Source organism: Puma concolor, chromosome A1, assembly GCF_028749965.1.
Source record: "Puma concolor isolate L17-30 chromosome A1, mPumCon1.1.hap2, whole genome shotgun sequence".
Taxonomy (NCBI): Eukaryota; Metazoa; Chordata; class Mammalia; order Carnivora; family Felidae; genus Puma; species Puma concolor.
The window spans coordinates 61,134,758-61,152,251 of record NC_141667.1 but is presented as its reverse complement, the minus strand read 5'-3'; the positions used below and the strand labels follow the sequence as shown (position 1 = coordinate 61,152,251).

General features: G+C 49.1%; 1 protein-coding gene across 1 annotated transcript in view; it reads right to left on the bottom strand.

Moving 5' to 3' along the window:
• Nucleotides 1–3,986: 3,986 nt before the first annotated feature.
• Nucleotides 3,987–17,494, bottom strand: part of DOCK2 (dedicator of cytokinesis 2) — a 418,455-nt gene continuing 404,947 nt past the window's right edge. Inside the window, exons 47-52 of the mRNA XM_086712812.1 lie at nucleotides 12,310–12,447; nucleotides 10,640–10,767; nucleotides 8,146–8,317; nucleotides 7,050–7,170; nucleotides 5,420–5,562; nucleotides 3,987–4,532 (exon numbers count right to left, since the gene is read on the bottom strand). Of these exons, the coding sequence (XP_086568938.1) occupies nucleotides 4,470–4,532; nucleotides 5,420–5,562; nucleotides 7,050–7,170; nucleotides 8,146–8,317; nucleotides 10,640–10,767; nucleotides 12,310–12,447 (765 nt within the window). The 3' untranslated portion in view covers nucleotides 3,987–4,469. The remainder of the gene's footprint in view (nucleotides 4,533–5,419; nucleotides 5,563–7,049; nucleotides 7,171–8,145; nucleotides 8,318–10,639; nucleotides 10,768–12,309; nucleotides 12,448–17,494) is intronic.

The window sequence follows — 17,494 nt, the reverse complement described above, 5'->3', positions numbered from 1 at the left end:
TGGAGTATGCCAATTTGAGCAGTGCCTAGAGCAAAAATAGTCCGCAGCAGGTCCAGGCTGTGGTTCGAGCAGTTCTGCCTCCAGAACCATACGACCCAGCAGGTCTGATGCTGCTGAATTATCGGTGGTAGACGTGGATGCCAAGTGGAGTCCCTGACAAGGGACTGCGACATATGATAATCACAGCACATACCTCTAGGAATCTAAAGCCAAGCTGTGTTCTCCTCAACCCTCTGTTTAAGAAATAGCTCCCAGAGTGCTACTGGGTCCTAGCAGAGGCTGAGCACCTCACTGGAGGACACTAAGTGACAGAGCAACTGGAGATGTCCATCACGGGTGTCCTAGGTATCTCAGAGTCATAATGTGGGTCAGCATGGCAAAAAATCCGTCATATTATTAGAATCCCATGGTACCTACTTTTGCTTCACTGATGTCTTTCCTTCAACCCAGACCTGTGGACCCAGGGAGGTGTTCCATATGGCCAACTTAAGGAGAGAGACAGGACTGAAGCCTTGTTTATGGACAGGGGGCCTGCTCTGTTGGTGCTAGGCAGGAATGGACCCATGGTGCTATTGGTTTACCTAATAGAGGGAGGCATGAGCTGAGATAGACATTCATACTCCCGGGCAGTAGAACATGGTTTGGCTGGGTGGTCAGAGGACTGAAAAGAATCATACTAGAAGATTGACTACTGGGATCTAGGGAGTAGGTACAGGCATAATCCAGCAGGAGTAGATTCAAAGCTTCCTTTCCACACTTTAATGCCCACCAGAAGGACCACTGATAAGGCAGACAACGATCGAGTGAATTGGATGACCAGTACTATCAGTCAGCCTTGCTCCTCAGCTATCACTTGCTTGCCCAATGGAGCACAGAACAAGCAGGCATGGAGGCCGTGCATGGGTCCAACAACATGGTGTCCTTCTCATCAAGGATGATATAGTTGTTGCTACTGCTGAGTGTCCAGCCTCCAGAAGCAGACTGACATTGAGTCTGTGACATGGCTCCATTCCTCAGGCCGGCATGGTAACTCCCCACCACCTTCTACTTCCTCCATTCCCCTTCCCCCTTTATCACCACCCTAGGATTGCATAGCCCCCAAATACGGGTCATCAGTCATTGCCTAAGGATCTGTTTCCTTGGGAACTAGAGCTATGACTGGAAGGCAGAGGCACCCAGTGTTCAGAAGGAACAACAAACAGATGTGTTACAGGTTAGGAGGTCTGGAAGGCAGAGCCCAGCCTGATTTTAGATGCTGGGAAGGCAATTTGTTTCCATCAATTTCTCTACTCTTTGCTGATATAAGCCTAAAAGTCTGGAAGAAAGAAAGAAAGCTTCCACTCCCTGCTTAGAGAGAAGGCTTAAAAATGCCCCTCCCCTAAGAAGAGTAAATAAACTTGGTGCCCTGGATCACATTAAAGTGTGAATGGTAGATATCAGCTCTGTCTCAAAGGCAGAGGAAGGGACAGCAGAAAGCAAGGGGTCTCTGGGTGCCTAAACAGAGGATGAGGGAGTGCCACCAAGAGGAGATTACCTACAAGGAAACCACTGAGTTAGGCAGGGCTGATTCTAGATGGAGTCCTGCTGATCACAGCTATGTGGCCTTGGAGAAGTCACTGAATTGTAGGATGAAAGGGTTGGATGAAATGATCTCCAACGGTCCCTGAAAACTCTCCATCAGGAAAGGAAAAGATGCATCAAGTGGATCCTTCCTCCCATCCCACCCACCCCACCCTCCCTCCCTGGGAGCTCTGAGGCATCCTCATGTCCTTCCTTGGCAGCCCTAGCTACTTTCTGACAGACCTTGCTTATAGTAAGGGAACATCCAGGGGCACAAGGACAGTTGTGCTGGACGCATAGCCCCCACCCTCACTTATCCTGGGAGCCATCATAGGCATTGTGGGGGAGACTTTCACAATGGGTATGGAACGTACACAGTCTGACACTGAGCTGAGGTTAAAGCCAGAAAGTGAACATATGGGTTAAGGTCACGAGGCTACAAGTGGACACAGCTGGCTGTGCCCCTCACTGGCTGGGTGACAAAGGCACACGGCTGGCTCCCAAGCCTGGGTTTCCTGGGTTGGGATCCCATTGCCAACCTCATGGGATTGGTGTGAGGGTTTAAGAAAAGGATGCACGGGGTGAGTGTCTGGTAAATGGAAGCTATATCATTATTGTTATTGTTCTTACTGCCGGCATTGGTGTTATTGCCACGTGACCACAACATCTGGAGTTGTCCTGAAAAAGCACCAAGTGGGCCATCAACCCGACGAGCGTCCTAACTGAGATGAGATTTGACACTCAAACTCTGTTTAAATAAGAATCCACGAATTTCACTGTTTGCCCCATTTCTATGGGACAAGGAGGAGTGCTCAAGACCCTTTCAGACTTCATAAAAACTCACAGATACTGACAGTTTTCAGAAAACGGAATTCAGAAATATTACCACCAGGGCCACACACTGTTGAGCCAGGAGAACAGAGTGATGGGATTTTTAGAGGTTAAAGCTGACTTGCTCGGGACACAGCCACAGTCTCTGCAAGATGCCTTGGTGAGAAACAACATCTGCAATTTCAAGGCAGAGGATCGTATCTGGTTTTCTACAGTTGTGGGTGAAGGGGGAAGGAGCCATTTTCTTGTCTGTGTCAAGATTTTTTCCACTAGTAGTTGGAAGAGCAGACATTTGAAAGTTAAACGTTGGGATTTCACATTTTGGACTGAGAAAAATCACACCTGGAAAGCTCAAGCCTATAACCTGGAGAGGAAAAGGGCGGAACAGGATTAAGATACAAGAAGGGACACACAAGCTCCAGTGTCCACACGTGAAGCCATGAGATGCCCAGGAGTGGTGTCCAGCTCCTCCACTTCTCGAGGATCCTCACTTCTTGCTCTTTTGGAAAGTGAATTCAGCCAGATTCCAAACCTCCAGGAGCTGCCTCCTTACCTTAGGGAGCGCACAATGCAGACAAAATGCCAACCACCACCATAATGGGACTTTTTGGACTGTCGAGGATATTGGAAGCTGGACCAGCAACAGGTCTGGGGCCTGTTGGCAAAGGGAACCGGGGGCCCCCAGGAAGAGACTGGGGTGGACAAAGGCTACAGGGACTCAGGCACAAAGGTGTCCAGCAGATAGCACAGGGTCATGGTTAAATGCCAAGCTTCCCACCTGGCTGCCTGGGTTTGAATCCCAGCCTTTCCACTTACCAAGTGGATGATGTTAGGTCACTTCATGCCTCTGTTTCTTCATCTGGATAATAATCATCTCCACCTCCTAAATCTTGATATAGGAAGTTAATTCTCATCATGTCTATAACACTGTGCTGGGGACAGTGGAGCTCAATCAATTGGAGCTCTTATTGTCATTCTCTCTCATCCGGGGACTCTTTCTCTAAGAAGTGAGTGCCCACCCCACGTCTCTAGATGGCTCTAGCTCTGAGCCCCATGTTGCCCTGCACTTAAGATCCACCCAGTACTGACATCTTTCCCAAATGGGGTCCTCAGCCTCTGCCCACCAAGACCTCTTCATGCACAGCTCCCTCGGGCTATGGAGGTGGGCCACTGCTCCCATGTTCTGCCCAGAGGAGCTCGTCACCTTCTTTGGGCCTCATCTGAGGAGCCCAGGATTCCTCCAAGAAAAGCTACCCCTTCCGACCTGATGACAAAATCCAAAGGCCGGACTGTTAGTCCACTCTTTTCCTAACTCTTGACCATTTGGTTGCGTGGTTTTTCCATTCCTTTCCAGAAGAGGAGAAAGGTAATATGAAAATGACCTGAGGAAGATTGTGGCAGACTTTTCTGGCATCCCTACACCCAACATTCATGGAGAAGATTTCTTGGGGTGGCATGAATGAAGTGGGCAAATCCGGCACTAAGACAGTCTGGAGCCAGGCCCCTTAACATCACCACAGGCCCTGGGTGGCCTGCCATCCTCACCCTCTCCAGGCCTCAGAGATGCAGCTGGCAAATTACACAACAAGGCGAACTGGCGTCATGAAACCATTTTTATTGTCAGTGAGAAACAGCAACGCTTCAGAGATGATCAGCTAGGAAAAACACTGGTTGGTTGTATTAAAAAATGTAAAGTACAAAACTATCATCCAAAAATAAAATAAAAGAATATTTAAAAGGCTTTTCTGTTAAGTGCTAGGACTTTGAAAATGAAATAAAAACACAGCTCCTTATACCTAAGAAACTGGGTTATGAAAAGATGCGCCGAGGATACTAGGGAGAGCACAGTGGGAGAAAGTGTCCTTGCTCGCTCCTTGTGACCACAGCCCACAATCCAGGCCGCAGCATCCTCACCCACCGCCTGGGTTGCAGGGGGCCAGATCAGCCCTTGCTTCCTGAGTGAGGGCGACTGGTAGGAGGTCTCCCCGCTGTGTGAGGCATCAGCGTCCCACCGTGTCTCTCTTCCTCTGGAAACTTCTCTCCCTGGCTCCCCATGTGTGGCCCTGGTCAGCAGCATCTCACAGGTCAGAGGACAGGAAGTCAGGGATCTGTTTGCCTTCTTCAGGAGGTTTGCTGGCCAGCTTTGTGGGAGAAGAAAACAAACACCATCCCATCCCAGGATGGGATTCTCATGAGCACCAAAGTGGGGCTCACAAGGATCCCTGCCCAAAACCCATGGAGTATGAGGGGCCGTGACCTTGAATGTGGCCAGACAGGCAGAACCCCACAGTGGTTAGAGCACAGACTTGGCTGCTTCATGCACTTACTTGGGCCAGTCGCTCACCTAACTCTGTGAGCCATGTAAAATCCTCACAGGGATGGTGGAAGGTCAGATTGGACCATGTCTGCAAAGTGCTTAGCGTGGTACCTGACTCACTGCATGCTCACAGTAAACTCGGGATTATTATAGTAGCAGAGATCGGGTTTATATCATCTTGAGGATCAGAAGTGTCAACGGTACTTTTTTTTATCTCGAGTGAAGACTGACAAGTAACAACAGGAGATGGGACTTGAAAAGTCAGGCCTTGGAAACTAACTTTTAATTAGTAGGAGTTTGTAATATAAGTTGAATAGGAAAGCTCTTCAAAGGAAAAAAAAAAATTAAAAAGCACTTTCAGGTTCCAAAGAGAGCCAGCTGTTGTGGCTCTGACAGGCGTATTACCAGAGGGCGGTTTGGGGAAAGGAGGTCCCAGGGGCCCTGCTTATCCCCTTGGGACGTTCCTGCAGCCCAGCTGGGATCAGTCCTGCTCTGAGACCAGGGCCCAAGAGAACTACTGGCAGAAATGCATTCTGGCATTTCTGTCCCAAGCCCTGTGGGCCCTGACCATGCCTCCCTGGGAGGGATCACACGTGTGTGCACACATATACGTGCCTCCATTCCCACCCCCATTTTCTCCTCTTTCTGTGTTGCTTTCCTCCTTTATCTCTCCCCATATACCCTTGTCTTTCCAGCCATCTGGGTCCTCACCATCGCCTTGAAGAACTGATTTACTTTCTTCCGTTTGAGCGTCTTCTTGTCACCCTCTGAGAGAGGGAAGAAGGTCTGGCTGAGGCGGGGGGACGCGTTGGCATCATCCATCCCAGGTATGCCCGCCACAGAGAGCGTGAGGGCTGGAAGGAGAGTGGGGAGTGGGGGTGAGTGGGTGGGTGGAGGAGAGGCGGTGCCCAAGAGGGTGATGTTGGCGAGGCGGAGAGGACACAGGCTGTGGGACAGAGTCCTGGGAGGACACATCACGGTGCCAGGCAGGAGGCGGGAGGCCTGCTTGCTGCCCTGAGGGGGCCTGTTGAAGCTGTCCTCTTGGCGAGGCTTGCCAACCCCACAGACAGGGGCCTGCCACCTGGCCTGATCCTTGCCAGGGCTTCTGTGCTGGAAACACAGTGCGGGGAGGTGAAGGCCCCTTGGCCACTGGGGTCCTGATTTCCTCAGGGGACGTGGCCTTTGGCCCCAAGGTGGGGAGACAATATGAGCTTTTTTCCTTTTTCTCCAAGGCAGGGGCTGGTAGACAGAACTGGTGGTTCCAGCTCCCAGCTTGGAGATGCACAGACCTGACAAATCAGCTACCTCTTGCCCCTCGGTTTTGATGTCAGCAAAATGGGGACAAGGGCACCAGCCTCCAGGGTATTGAGGTGCTGTGAGAAGGCGACGGTGGAATGGGTCTGTGTCCGGCCAAACAGAGTTAGGGGGCCGTCCTGCCTTGTGTGGCTGGGCAGGGGTTAAGGGCATGGTTCCAGGGACAGAGGGCTTGGTCTACACTCAGCCTCCGCTACTTCCTAGCTGCTGACATTCTCCGTGCCTCAGTTTCCTCATCCACACAATGGGGCTGATGACATTATCTCCATCATAGGTATGTGTTGAGGCATAAATAAAAGATGAAGAATTTAGCACAGGGAGGGCCTAGTGCTGGGCAGCACTCGAGAAATAGCAGGCATCTTTGCTGAGATCTGCCTGCTGAGTTCCACAGGGCAGTGCTTGTGTCTTGCTCCTCTCTGCCCTGGCCCTTGGCACAGGGAGCCTGGCCCAGAGTGGCTGACCCTTGAGACAGCTGCATGTCAGATGCAGCGACCCCAGGTGTGCCCACCCCGTCATGGCTGTGGCTTCGCCTTCTGCCAACTAGGAACGGTCATCCGTGTGCTGCTAACCTCCTCCCTGGACGACGAGTGCATGCTGGGGGATGTAGGTGGCAATTATGCATTAGACACTTGACCTCTATAAGATGTGCTGGAAGTTTCTGCAAGTTCCTGAAATAGGGCCCCAGGTCAAAAAAGGAAACACGGGGCTTCTGGCCTGTGGGGAGGCCTAGCTAACTGAGAGTGCAGAGCCACCCAGTGTGAGAATGGAGTCCCGGTGAGTCCCGAGGACCGAAGTGGCAACAGGCCTTTACCCCAGCCCCAGGTGCAGCTTGCAGGGCCGCTTCCCCTACAGAGCAGGTGGGTGTGGTGCGAGCTCAGAGGACAGGGGGCCTCTGAGCAGAGCCTCTTGCCCCCAGGATGCCTGGCCCCTTTGCCGTGTAGATCCAGTCTCCGCCCATCCTCCACCCCCAGGCTGGTGGCCCCACCATCTCTGTACCTTCTGGTGCTGGTGGTGGCAGGGTGCATACCTGGGATGGTGGGCATGGACTGACTGGCGAAACTCATCTGAGAGAGGATGGATGACCTGGGGGGAATGGCTGCATGCTCCGAGAGGTTGGTGTCACTCATGAACTCGTGCTTCCTGGAAAGCTGAATAAGTACACACACACACACACACACACACCACAGAGGGTTAGCATTAGGCAGCTCTGTGCCTTGAAAAGTCAGTAACAAGGGCTTGGCAAGGCTTCTGTGGACCCAGCTGTAAGTTGATTTATTCTGTTATCTATCACTCCATGCCAGCCTGCCAAGTATGGTTGCACAGGTTACACACTATACAACTCCAGGGGTTAGGGAGGCATTGAGGCATTCATTTAGACTATCATGTGAATGATACCCTCTAGAATTGTAAAACACAGAATACTTATTTCTAGTCTTCTCCTCTGGCAAGAGTAGCCTCTGGGGTCTACTGGGAAGTTTGCGGAGGGTCTTCTCTTTCCTGGGAGGCATCTCAGTCGGCCCTTTGCCCTTTCAGCTGCCACCCCTCCCTTGCCAGTACAGTTAACCCCTCTCCCTTTCCTAGGATCCAACAATGCCTTCAACAAACCTCTCTTTTAGGGGGCGAAACTAAGATTTGGACCCAATGACACCAAGTTTCATTATCAAATCGTTATAAGACAAAAACTCAGAGTCAGGGCAGTGAGTCCCTCTCTGTGTCCCCAGCTGGGCTTCTGGCTCACTGGAGGAGCCTAGGAGGGTCTGAGACCTCAGTGGTTGGAATGGCCCTGGGGTTGGCGACAGGGGGTGGACATGAAGAAACCCCTTGCCCAGCACTGGGAGGACAGCTTCTGTCCTGTCTCACAAAGCCCTGCACAGTGGTGGGAAAGACATGCACGGGCTGGAGTCTACTGGCCTGGGTTCAAATCCCGGTTCTGTCACGTCAGGCTGTGTGGGTACCCACAGGACTTGACCTCCCTGCTCCTCAGATACGGCCTCTGCATCACCCACCTCACTGCAGACGTGAGGCCTGAATGGGACCTCATCTGGGGCCCCCCCAGAGAGTACGGCTGCTGTGCAGCAGAGATGAGCTAACGGGGCTAGAGGCGACCTGCCAGTGCCGCTCACCCGCTTCAGGTCCGACTCGGCTGCTGCCTTCTCATCCGCAAACACCACGCTGCTCCTCTTGGCCCTCTTCTTGGACCTCCGCAGCTTGACTTCCGGCAGAGTGCTCCCCACAGAGATCGTCTCCGCCGGCTCTGCTCTTGGAGTCTTCGGAGGTGCCACCTCCAGGTCAAAGCTGGAGAACGGGAGGGACAGCGGTAGAAATTGCAGTGAGAGCGAGGTTCAGCGGAACTGCCTTGCAGGGACCCAGGCTGGCTGGGTTGTCACTGCAGGGGCAAGGAGTAGCTCAGCTAACCCGACAGAGTTCGGGGAGCTGCTTGCTTAATTTGCAAACACTCAGAATGCAGAGTAAAACGAAACTGAAGGAGGTGAGCCGCAAGCCAGGGAGACTGGTGGTGAGGAGAGACACCCAGTTAAGGTGTGGGTCTGATTCAAATCCAGCACTGCCACCCTTTACTGAATGCCTTTGGGCAAATCACTCAGCCTCCCTGAGCCGTTATTGCATGCGGAGTACTCGGCTCACGTTCTCATGTCCTTAGAGTAGTGGAGTTTGGGCTGGGTGGGGATGAGGCTCTAGGACGGTGGAAGGGGAGAGGCTTTTCTTGGGGTGAGGGAGCACCTCCCCCCGGCTGCAGAGAGATGGATGGGTGCAGGGAGATCAGCTCCGCGGTAGGGACTTGCAGGGACACAGCCCTGGCAGAGGTGAGGAGATGCCAGACTGAAGCAGGACCTGTGTGGGGCTCTGGCGGCACAGATTGCTGAGCTGGGAGAACGCCAGCCGCAGGTGAATCCTGCTGGGGACCCAGGAAGAGCCGTCTTGCCTCTCAGGCCTTGAATGACCCCCTATCAACGGCACCAACGACAGCAGCTGCACAGGGTGGTTGTGAGGGTTTTAGTGACTTCTTTAAAAAGAAGGGTTGGTGGCACAAAAACAGACACATAGACCAATGGAATAGAATAGAAACCCCAGAACTAGACCCACAAACGTATGGCCAACTCATCTTTGACAAAGCAGGAAAGAACATCCAATGGAAAAAAGACAGTCTCTTTAACAAATGGTGCTGGGAGAACTGGACAGCAACATGCAGAAGGTTGAAAATAGACCACTTTCTCACACCATTCACAAAAATAAACTCAAAATGGATAAAGGACCTGAATGTGAGACAGGAAACCATCAAAACCTTAGAGGAGAAAGCAGGAAAAGACCTCTCTGACCTCAGCCGTAGCAATCTCTTCCTCGACACATCCCCAAAGGCAAGGGAATTAAAAGCAAAAGTGAATTACTGGGACCTTATGAAGATCAAAAGCTTCTGCACAGCAAAGGAAACAACCAACAAAACTAAAAGGCAACCAACGGAATGGGAAAAGATATTTGCAAATGACATATCGGACAAAGGGCTAGTATCCAAAATCTATAAAGAGCTCACCAAACTCCACACCCGAAAAGCAAATAACCCAGTGAAGAAATGGGCAGAAAACATGAATAGACACTTCTCTAAAGAAGACATCCGGATGGCCAACAGGCACATGAAAAGATGTTCAGCGTCGCTCCTTATCAGGGAAATACAAATCAAAACCACACTCAGATATCACCTCACGCCAGTCAGAGTGGCCAAAATGAACAAATCAGGAGACTATAGATGCTGGAGAGGATGTGGAGAAACGGGAACCCTCTTGCACTGTTGGTGGGAATGCAAATTGGTGCAGCCGCTCTGGAAAGCAGTGTGGAGGTTCCTCAGAAAATTAAAAATAGACCTACCCTAGGACCCAGGAATAGCACTGCTAGGAATTTATCCAAGGGACACAGGAGTACTGATGCATAGGGGCACTTGTACCCCAATGTTCATAGCAGCACTCTCAACAATAGCCAAATTATGGAAAGAGCCTAAATGTCCATCAACTGATGAATGGATAAAGAAATTGTGGTTTATATACACAATGGAGTACTACGTGGCAATGAGAAAAAATGAAATATGGCCTTTTGTAGCAACGTGGATGGAACTGGAGAGTGTGATGCTAAGTGAAATAAGCCATACAGAGAAAGACAGATACCATATGGTTTCACTCTTATGTGGATCCTGAGAAACTTAAGAGAAACCCATGGGGGAGGGGAACAAAAAAAAAAAAAAGAGGTTAGAGTGGGAGAGAGCCAAAGCATAAGAGACTGTTGAGAACTGAGAACAAACTAAGGGTTGATGGGGGGTGGGAGGGAGGAGAGGGTGGGTGATGGGTACTGAGGAGGGCACCTTTTGGGATGAGCACTGGGTGTTGTATGGAAACCAATTTGACAATAAATTTCATATATAAATAAAAAATTAAAAAAAAAATAAATACATTAAAAAAAGATGACATTATTATACCTAAAAAAAAAAAAAAAAAAAAAAAGAAGGGTTGGGAGGAGATAGAAAGGTGGCCTCTGGGACAGAGGGAGAAGTAGCAGGTGTTGTTGGGGGCTGAGGGGGCAGGAGTGCAGGGGGCTCCTGGGGCAGAGACTGACCTCTCAGAGGCGGTCTTGCTGGGGGTGCTGCAGTCAGAGTTCATGGACGCCATGGAGATGATGGACATCTGCCTGTAGGAGCGCAGCATGGACCGTGGGCGGCCCACTCGCCTGTCTTCAAAGTCGGGCTGCGGGTGGGGAGAACGGGGTGGTCAGCAGTCAGGCCCTCGGGCTGGATGGGCCGGGTAATGTGGCTTCCGCCTTCCCGCTGCCTCCTGCACCTGAACAGGGCAGGGCTGCAAGGCAGATCAGGGCATCAGGACAAAAACTCCTGGCTGGCTGAAGCTAGGTGGTGGTTGTTTTGGAAAAGAATTTGGCTGGCCTTCATTCCTTGTTCCTGGGAGGTGACCTCTTAACCCTTGCAATTTGTCCCAGTGACAGGAGTGTCATCGTTCCTTGTGGTGGCCCCTTGATGAGCAGACTCAGGCTGAAGGCCAGGCTAGAGAGACCAACCATGTGGTTATAGGGTGGGGTGGTGGGGGGCGGCTTTGAACCAGGTGATGGAAGTTCAACCCTAGGGAGGGGAAGGGGCTAGAGACTGATTTCCGTCATGTGGCCAATGAGTCACCCCATCATGACTATGTAATAATAAAAGCTTTCAACGTTTAGGCTAACGTGAGTTTCCTGGTAGGTAATCACACATCCGTGTGCTGGGAGGGTAGGAAGGGTGATGCATCCTGAGGGCATGCAAGCTGTGTGTTTGGGACCCTCCCAGACCTCACCCTGCGCATCTCTTCATTTAGTTGGTCCTAATTTGTATTCTTTATAGCAAAACTGTAATCATAAGCATAGCGCTTTCTTGAATTCTGTGAAATTCTGCGCACCTGAAAAGATAGAGGGAGCCCCCAAATTGGTAGCCAGTCAGTCAGAAGTGCAGGTGGCCTGGGAACCCTGGTGTCAGAAGTAAGGGGATTTTGTGGAGGAAGTTGTCCTTAACCTGTGAGGTGTGACCTGAGTAGGTGACATCAGATTGCACTGCACTGTCCTGTCATTGTTGAAGGACACAACCTGTTTCCTGAGAAGCTCCTGGGCCAACAGACAAGAGACCCAGACTTACCTCTATGCTCTTTGAGCAGCTCACTTCCCCCTCCGGGCCTCAGTTTTCTCATCTATAAAATCCGAGGGTTGACCCCATGGCCTCTAAGAGACTCCACAGCCTTGATGTTCTAGGACTCTACTTTCTGGGGGAGGAGGATCGAGATGTCCCTATGAGCACCAGGCCATTGGCAGCTTTATGTCACAGAGCTTATTAGTGGCCCAAAGCACTGGCTTTGGAGGCCAACAGAGCCTGGTGAAAATTCTCACCTGCTAGGTAGCCTTTGGCGAGTTACTTAACACTTCTGAACCTCCAAGAGAGATGCAAGGAGTTGAGAATCATTCCTACTTCCCAGGAGCATTGTGGGGATTAAACAAGTAGTGTCATGTGCTGACATCAAACTGGGCACACCCTAGGTGCCTCCGCAGGCAGTGTGACTTCTATTCTTAGCATAGCCCCTCAGTGCTAAGGGCTCACTTTGAACCTGACATTTACCTGGGGGTGACTGTGAGGGACCAAGGTTACAGGAAGGCTCCCCTGGATCAGGTTCCTTGCTGGGTCCCTGCCAGCCGCAATCCCCATGGCTCCCCACATCCCTCTCCTCACCCCTCCCAGCCACAGGGACCACCCGTACCATTTCTCGGACACCATACTCCTTCTCCACCTTCAATTTCAGGTTCTTGAAGCATTCTTCCATCCGGTCATGGAAAGGCCGCAGATTCTCTGACACTCTTTTCTCATGGATTTTGATCCCAGCTCCCAGGAAAGGGATCTAGAGGGAAAGGCGGTACATGGTGAGCCACAGGCTGGTCCCTGGCTGCAGCCTGGGACCTGGACCATATGAAGGTGGCTGAAGCCAAATCAGCCTGCTCAGAACTCGTGGAGGGCACTAGAGTCTCTGAGACCTTCACACAGGGTCACCAGCCCTGGGACGTAGGGTATCTGGGGTTATGCTGGGGTTGCTCTGGGAGGGAAGAAAGACCTCAAACTGCCCTTGCCCCTAAGAAGGTCGGAACCCCATTAGAGGCTGTATGTTTAGGCATGTCTCCCCCTTATGAATCTACTAAGGGGCAGAGTGTGGGGCCAGCAGGGAGGAAGCTCTGAGGCTCTGATGTAAAACCTTGCCCAGGAAGCTCTGGGCATTGGAAAAGGGAAATATGAGCATCAGAAGCTGGAAGATAGAAGAAAAGAAGAGCTGAAAGGAAGAGGAGGAGTGACACAGCCTCATCTTAGAACACGGAGGTCCCATTATAGCTACGTGGCTGCTGAAGAAAGATACGGAAGTGCTGATGTCCTAAGGTACCAGCCAATAGGGAATTTTTAAAAAGTGATGCAAAATCCTTGGGAAGATGGGGGAGGACGAGGTGGCAGATGTGAGGGAGTTAAACTCATTCATCAACAAGAGAGGTCAATGGGATGCTGTCTAAATGGCAGTTAGAAGGAGGAGTAGCTGAGCCATGGTGGCCACTACTAGAAGAAACAGCTGGGAAAGTTAGCAGTGTGGTCCTGGGAGACATAACTAAGGCTGCAAAGACGTGGAATATAGATTATTTTGAAGAAAAGCAATTAACATTTCCATGATGCAAGGAGTTGAAAATCATTCCTACTTCCCAGGCGCGTTGTGGGGATTAAACAACGAGTAGATGTCCATGATGGCGACATAAAGACATTCTGCCTCCTTCTCCGGGAGGCACCCTTGAAAGGACAAGATGAAGGAGTTACTAGAATCTGATCTGACCTACAACATGGCCAGTGGATGGAGGATGGCAGCTCGCCTTCCAGAGCAGTGGAGGGAGAGTGACAACAAGAGGCCAACCTGCCTCTAGAAACCCAGGAGAAGCTTAGGCATTGGAGGCACCAGGTACCCCGGAAAAGTTAGGGTGACTCGAGGAGCCGAACACAGAGGGATAGATTGAGATTCTGTGACAGCAGCAGTCAGGTCTCCAGGTCCTCACCACTTCACCCTGTAGCCAAGTGCCGTTTTCTCATTTCCCCAAGAAGAAGGGGCTTTCCTTCAGAACGATTAGGACAAGGAGTACTGGGCTCAAGGGTACCAGGCACAACAGAAGTCAGGGATGACGAGCCAGACTGAAAGCAGGGGGTGGAAGGGAAGTCGGCACGCTGGTAGTCAGACCTTTACTCCAAGTCACAAACTCCAGCAGCATAGTCGCCAGGATGATCTCTCCTATGTTTGAGAGAGTTCTCCCTGGAGAAAGTGAATGGCCCGTTATACAGACATTTGTGGACTGCTCCGTTACTATAGAATGATGCCATCCAGTTGACAAAGGCATCATCCATGTACCCAAGGCTTCACTTAGCTCTTTAGTGCTGCAGTCCCAACTATGAAGATCACCAGACATTGAAGGAAACTCTCTAATATGAAAGACTGAGATCCGAACCAACAGACAGGAAAGAAAACAAAAAGGAAGGAATGAAAAAAAGGAGGGGAGGAAGGGAGGAAGAAATGAACGAACTTGAAAACAGGGAGGGTGAAGAGGGCCTAAGAAACATTATTTTACAAAGTTTACTAAGTATGTAGAAACAGAAGAGATCCTCCATCCATGAAATAAGAAATATTTTATTAAAAAAAGAAGAATGATAATAGAAATACCACATATAAAAACTAATAATATATAAAGAATGAAGGTAAATTTATAGCTTTAGTTTTACCTATTAAAAAGGACAAAAAAATCAATGATCTAGGCATCCATCCCAAAATATTAGTAAAAGAACAGCAAATTAAACCCAACAAGAGTAGAAGGAAAGACATTAATAAAAGTGAGAGTAGGCCTGAATGACAAAGGAAACAAACTTACAGCAGAGAGGACTGACAAAGCCAAAGCTGGTTCTTCGGAAAACTGTTTCTTGGTATTCAGGAAGGCGAAAGATGCCTGACCTGGAAATTCTAGTACCAGATATATGCTGAGGGAAGTGAGTACTTATGTTCACCAAAAGACACGAACTAGAATGTTCTTTGCAACTTTATTCATACTACACAAAACTGGAAAGCAACCCAAATGTCCACCAACAAGAGAATGGATAAATAAATTGGCATATTATTCAGTATGTTGTATATTCATTCAGTGGATGAGGGAAACAAAAACCACAAACTTCTGATATTTGTAACAACCTGGATGAATGTCAAAGGCGCTGTGTTGAGCAAAAGAAGCCAGACTCACAGTAGTACATACTGTGTAATACCATTTATATAAAGTTCAAGAACAGGCAAAACCAACCTATGCTGATAGAAGCTTGGCTGCATTTGCCAGAGCTACATATTCTCATATACTATAAGCGACTCAATGCCTAGGCACACACCCAACAGAATTTATGCATATGTGTGCCCAAAAGACACATATAAAGATGCTCATTCCTTGTAATAGCCCCAAATTACAATCAACCTAAATCTCCATCAGTTGAAAAATAAATACATTTTGATATAGTTACATCATCCAGCTGTACAGACTATTACACATCAGTGAAAATGAGGGGTGTCTGGGTGGCTCAGTCAGTTGAGTGTCCGACTCTTGATTTCAGTTCAGGTCGTGATTCCAGGGTCATGGGATTGGCCCCATGTCAGGCTCCATGCTGAGCACGGAGCTTACTTGGGATTCTCTCTCTCTCCCTCTGCCCCTCTCCCCTGCTTGCACTCTCTATCTCTAAAATAAATAAATAAATAAATAAGGGGTGCTTGAGTGGCTCAGTCAGTTAAGCGTCCGACTTTGGCTCAGGTCATGATCCCACGGTTTGCGGGTTCGAGCCCCCCGTTGGGCTCTGTGCTGACAGCTCAGAGCCTGGAGCCTGACTTGGATTCTGTGTCTCCCCCTCTCTCTGCCCCTCTCCTGCTTAGGCTCTGTCTCTCTCTGTCTCTCAAAAATAAATATAAAATTTTTTAAATAAATAAACAAATAAATAAATAAATGAAAATGAATGAATCATAGCTATATACAACAAGATGAATGAATTTTTCAAGCATAACATTTAGCAAATAAGTTAGACCCAAAAGAATGCATACTGTGTGATTCCATTTACACTTTACATACTGTGTATATTCCATTATAAGCCAAAAATCGGCAAAAGTAAACTCTAGTGTTTAGGAATGAGTGCTTGAGTGATGAAAACTATTTTTTATTTTATTATTATTTAATAATAATAATAATAATAATGTCTATTTATTTATTTATTTATTTATGTAATGTTTTATTTATTTTTGAGAGAGCGAGCAAGTGGGAGCGGGGAAGGGGCAGAGAGAGAAGGTGACAGAGGATTTGAAGAGGGCTCTGTGCCAACAGCAGGAAGCCCGATGCCTGGCTTGAACTCACAAACCATGAGATCATGACCTAAGGTGAAATTGGATGCTCAGCCAACTGAGCCAGCCAGGCTCCCCGAAAACTATTTTTTAAAAAGCAAGGAAATGATTACTTCAAAAGCTGGGTAGTGGTCAGCCTTGGGGAAGATTAGCAATGACTACAATCTGGGCTTATAGACACAAGCTGGCTTCTGGGTGCTGGCAGAATTTTATTTCTTCACCTGGATGGTGGTCAAATGGATATACATTTTGTGATAAATCACTGTGCTGTATATTTTTGCTATGCATATTTTTTATATGTAATATTTCACAAAACATTTAAAGGACAAATGTACTGTAGACATCTTTCCATGCCAGTAAATATAGAGAAAAGCTTTACAAAGAAGAAAAAATTAAGCAATCAGTCTAGAGACCTGTGAAATCTTGAACACAAAAAAAGTACTTGGAAGGCTCTGGCTTTTGTTGTGTTGCTAGACTAGGTACAAGGACATTCCCTTTTGAAATCTACAGTTCTCTGACTTTGAGGAAAATCCAAAGTGTATCTGGCTTTGTGAAACCAAGATCCAATTTAGAATTAAGCTCCAAGAGGGCAAGGAGCAGGCCTAGATCTGTCCAGCACTATTTCTACGGCTGGGCACACAGTAGGATCTCAATAAATATAAGGTACAAGAATGAACAGAACACACAAGGAAGAGCTAATTCGCTGTATGTAGTATTGTTAGCAAGGCTGCTTTCACCCTGGCAGGGCAACATCTTTGAGTGTAAAGTGCCCAAAGTTAGGGTACCTGGACTCTGGGAGGGAGGGACGTGGCCCCCTTGGCAGTACTGAGTGGGGAGGGGCCTCTGTAACATGGTGGTTCACTGGGGGCGGGGGTCTGTGCTTTGGAGGAAGTGGCCACTAGGGGGTGTTGTCTGAAGAGCCCAAGCTAATGCTTTCGAAGTCTTCTGTCTTGGTAGTGTCTGCCCATTAGCTCCAAGACTTTGGTAGAATTGTTTTTAGAAGGCACAGCCTGGAACTAGCTGTGCTGTGAGGCTGAGGTTCATGCTTTGGGTGTGGTGGGCACAACATGGAGGATCCATTACCAGGTGATAAGACCTGCCCAGGGAGAGGCCCAGGGCAGTGTTACGGATGGAGAGTGACACCCAACACCCAAAAAATTTGTGTGACATGCTGGCCCTCCCTAGGGCATCCCAGAAATACCTGAGAAAGGGGACTAATCAAAGCCAGGCCTTCCTGATTCCCGGGTTGGCGGTGTGAGTGGGAGCTACCATTATTTGGGTATTAAAGACCATGATGACCTCAGAAAGCTGGGGATCTTGGGTATGTCTGGGTTTCACAGGTGGCACAAGGTAAGAAGGGAGAGAAAATTCCAGACACACAAAATGCATTCAGGAAACTGTGTCTGTGCAGCACTTGCTGTTTCATTTTTAAAGCCTCTCTTTGCATAAATTGGCAGAGGCAGAGAAGGACCTGAATTAGGAATCCTTATTTTAAGAAAAGAGGCTGCAC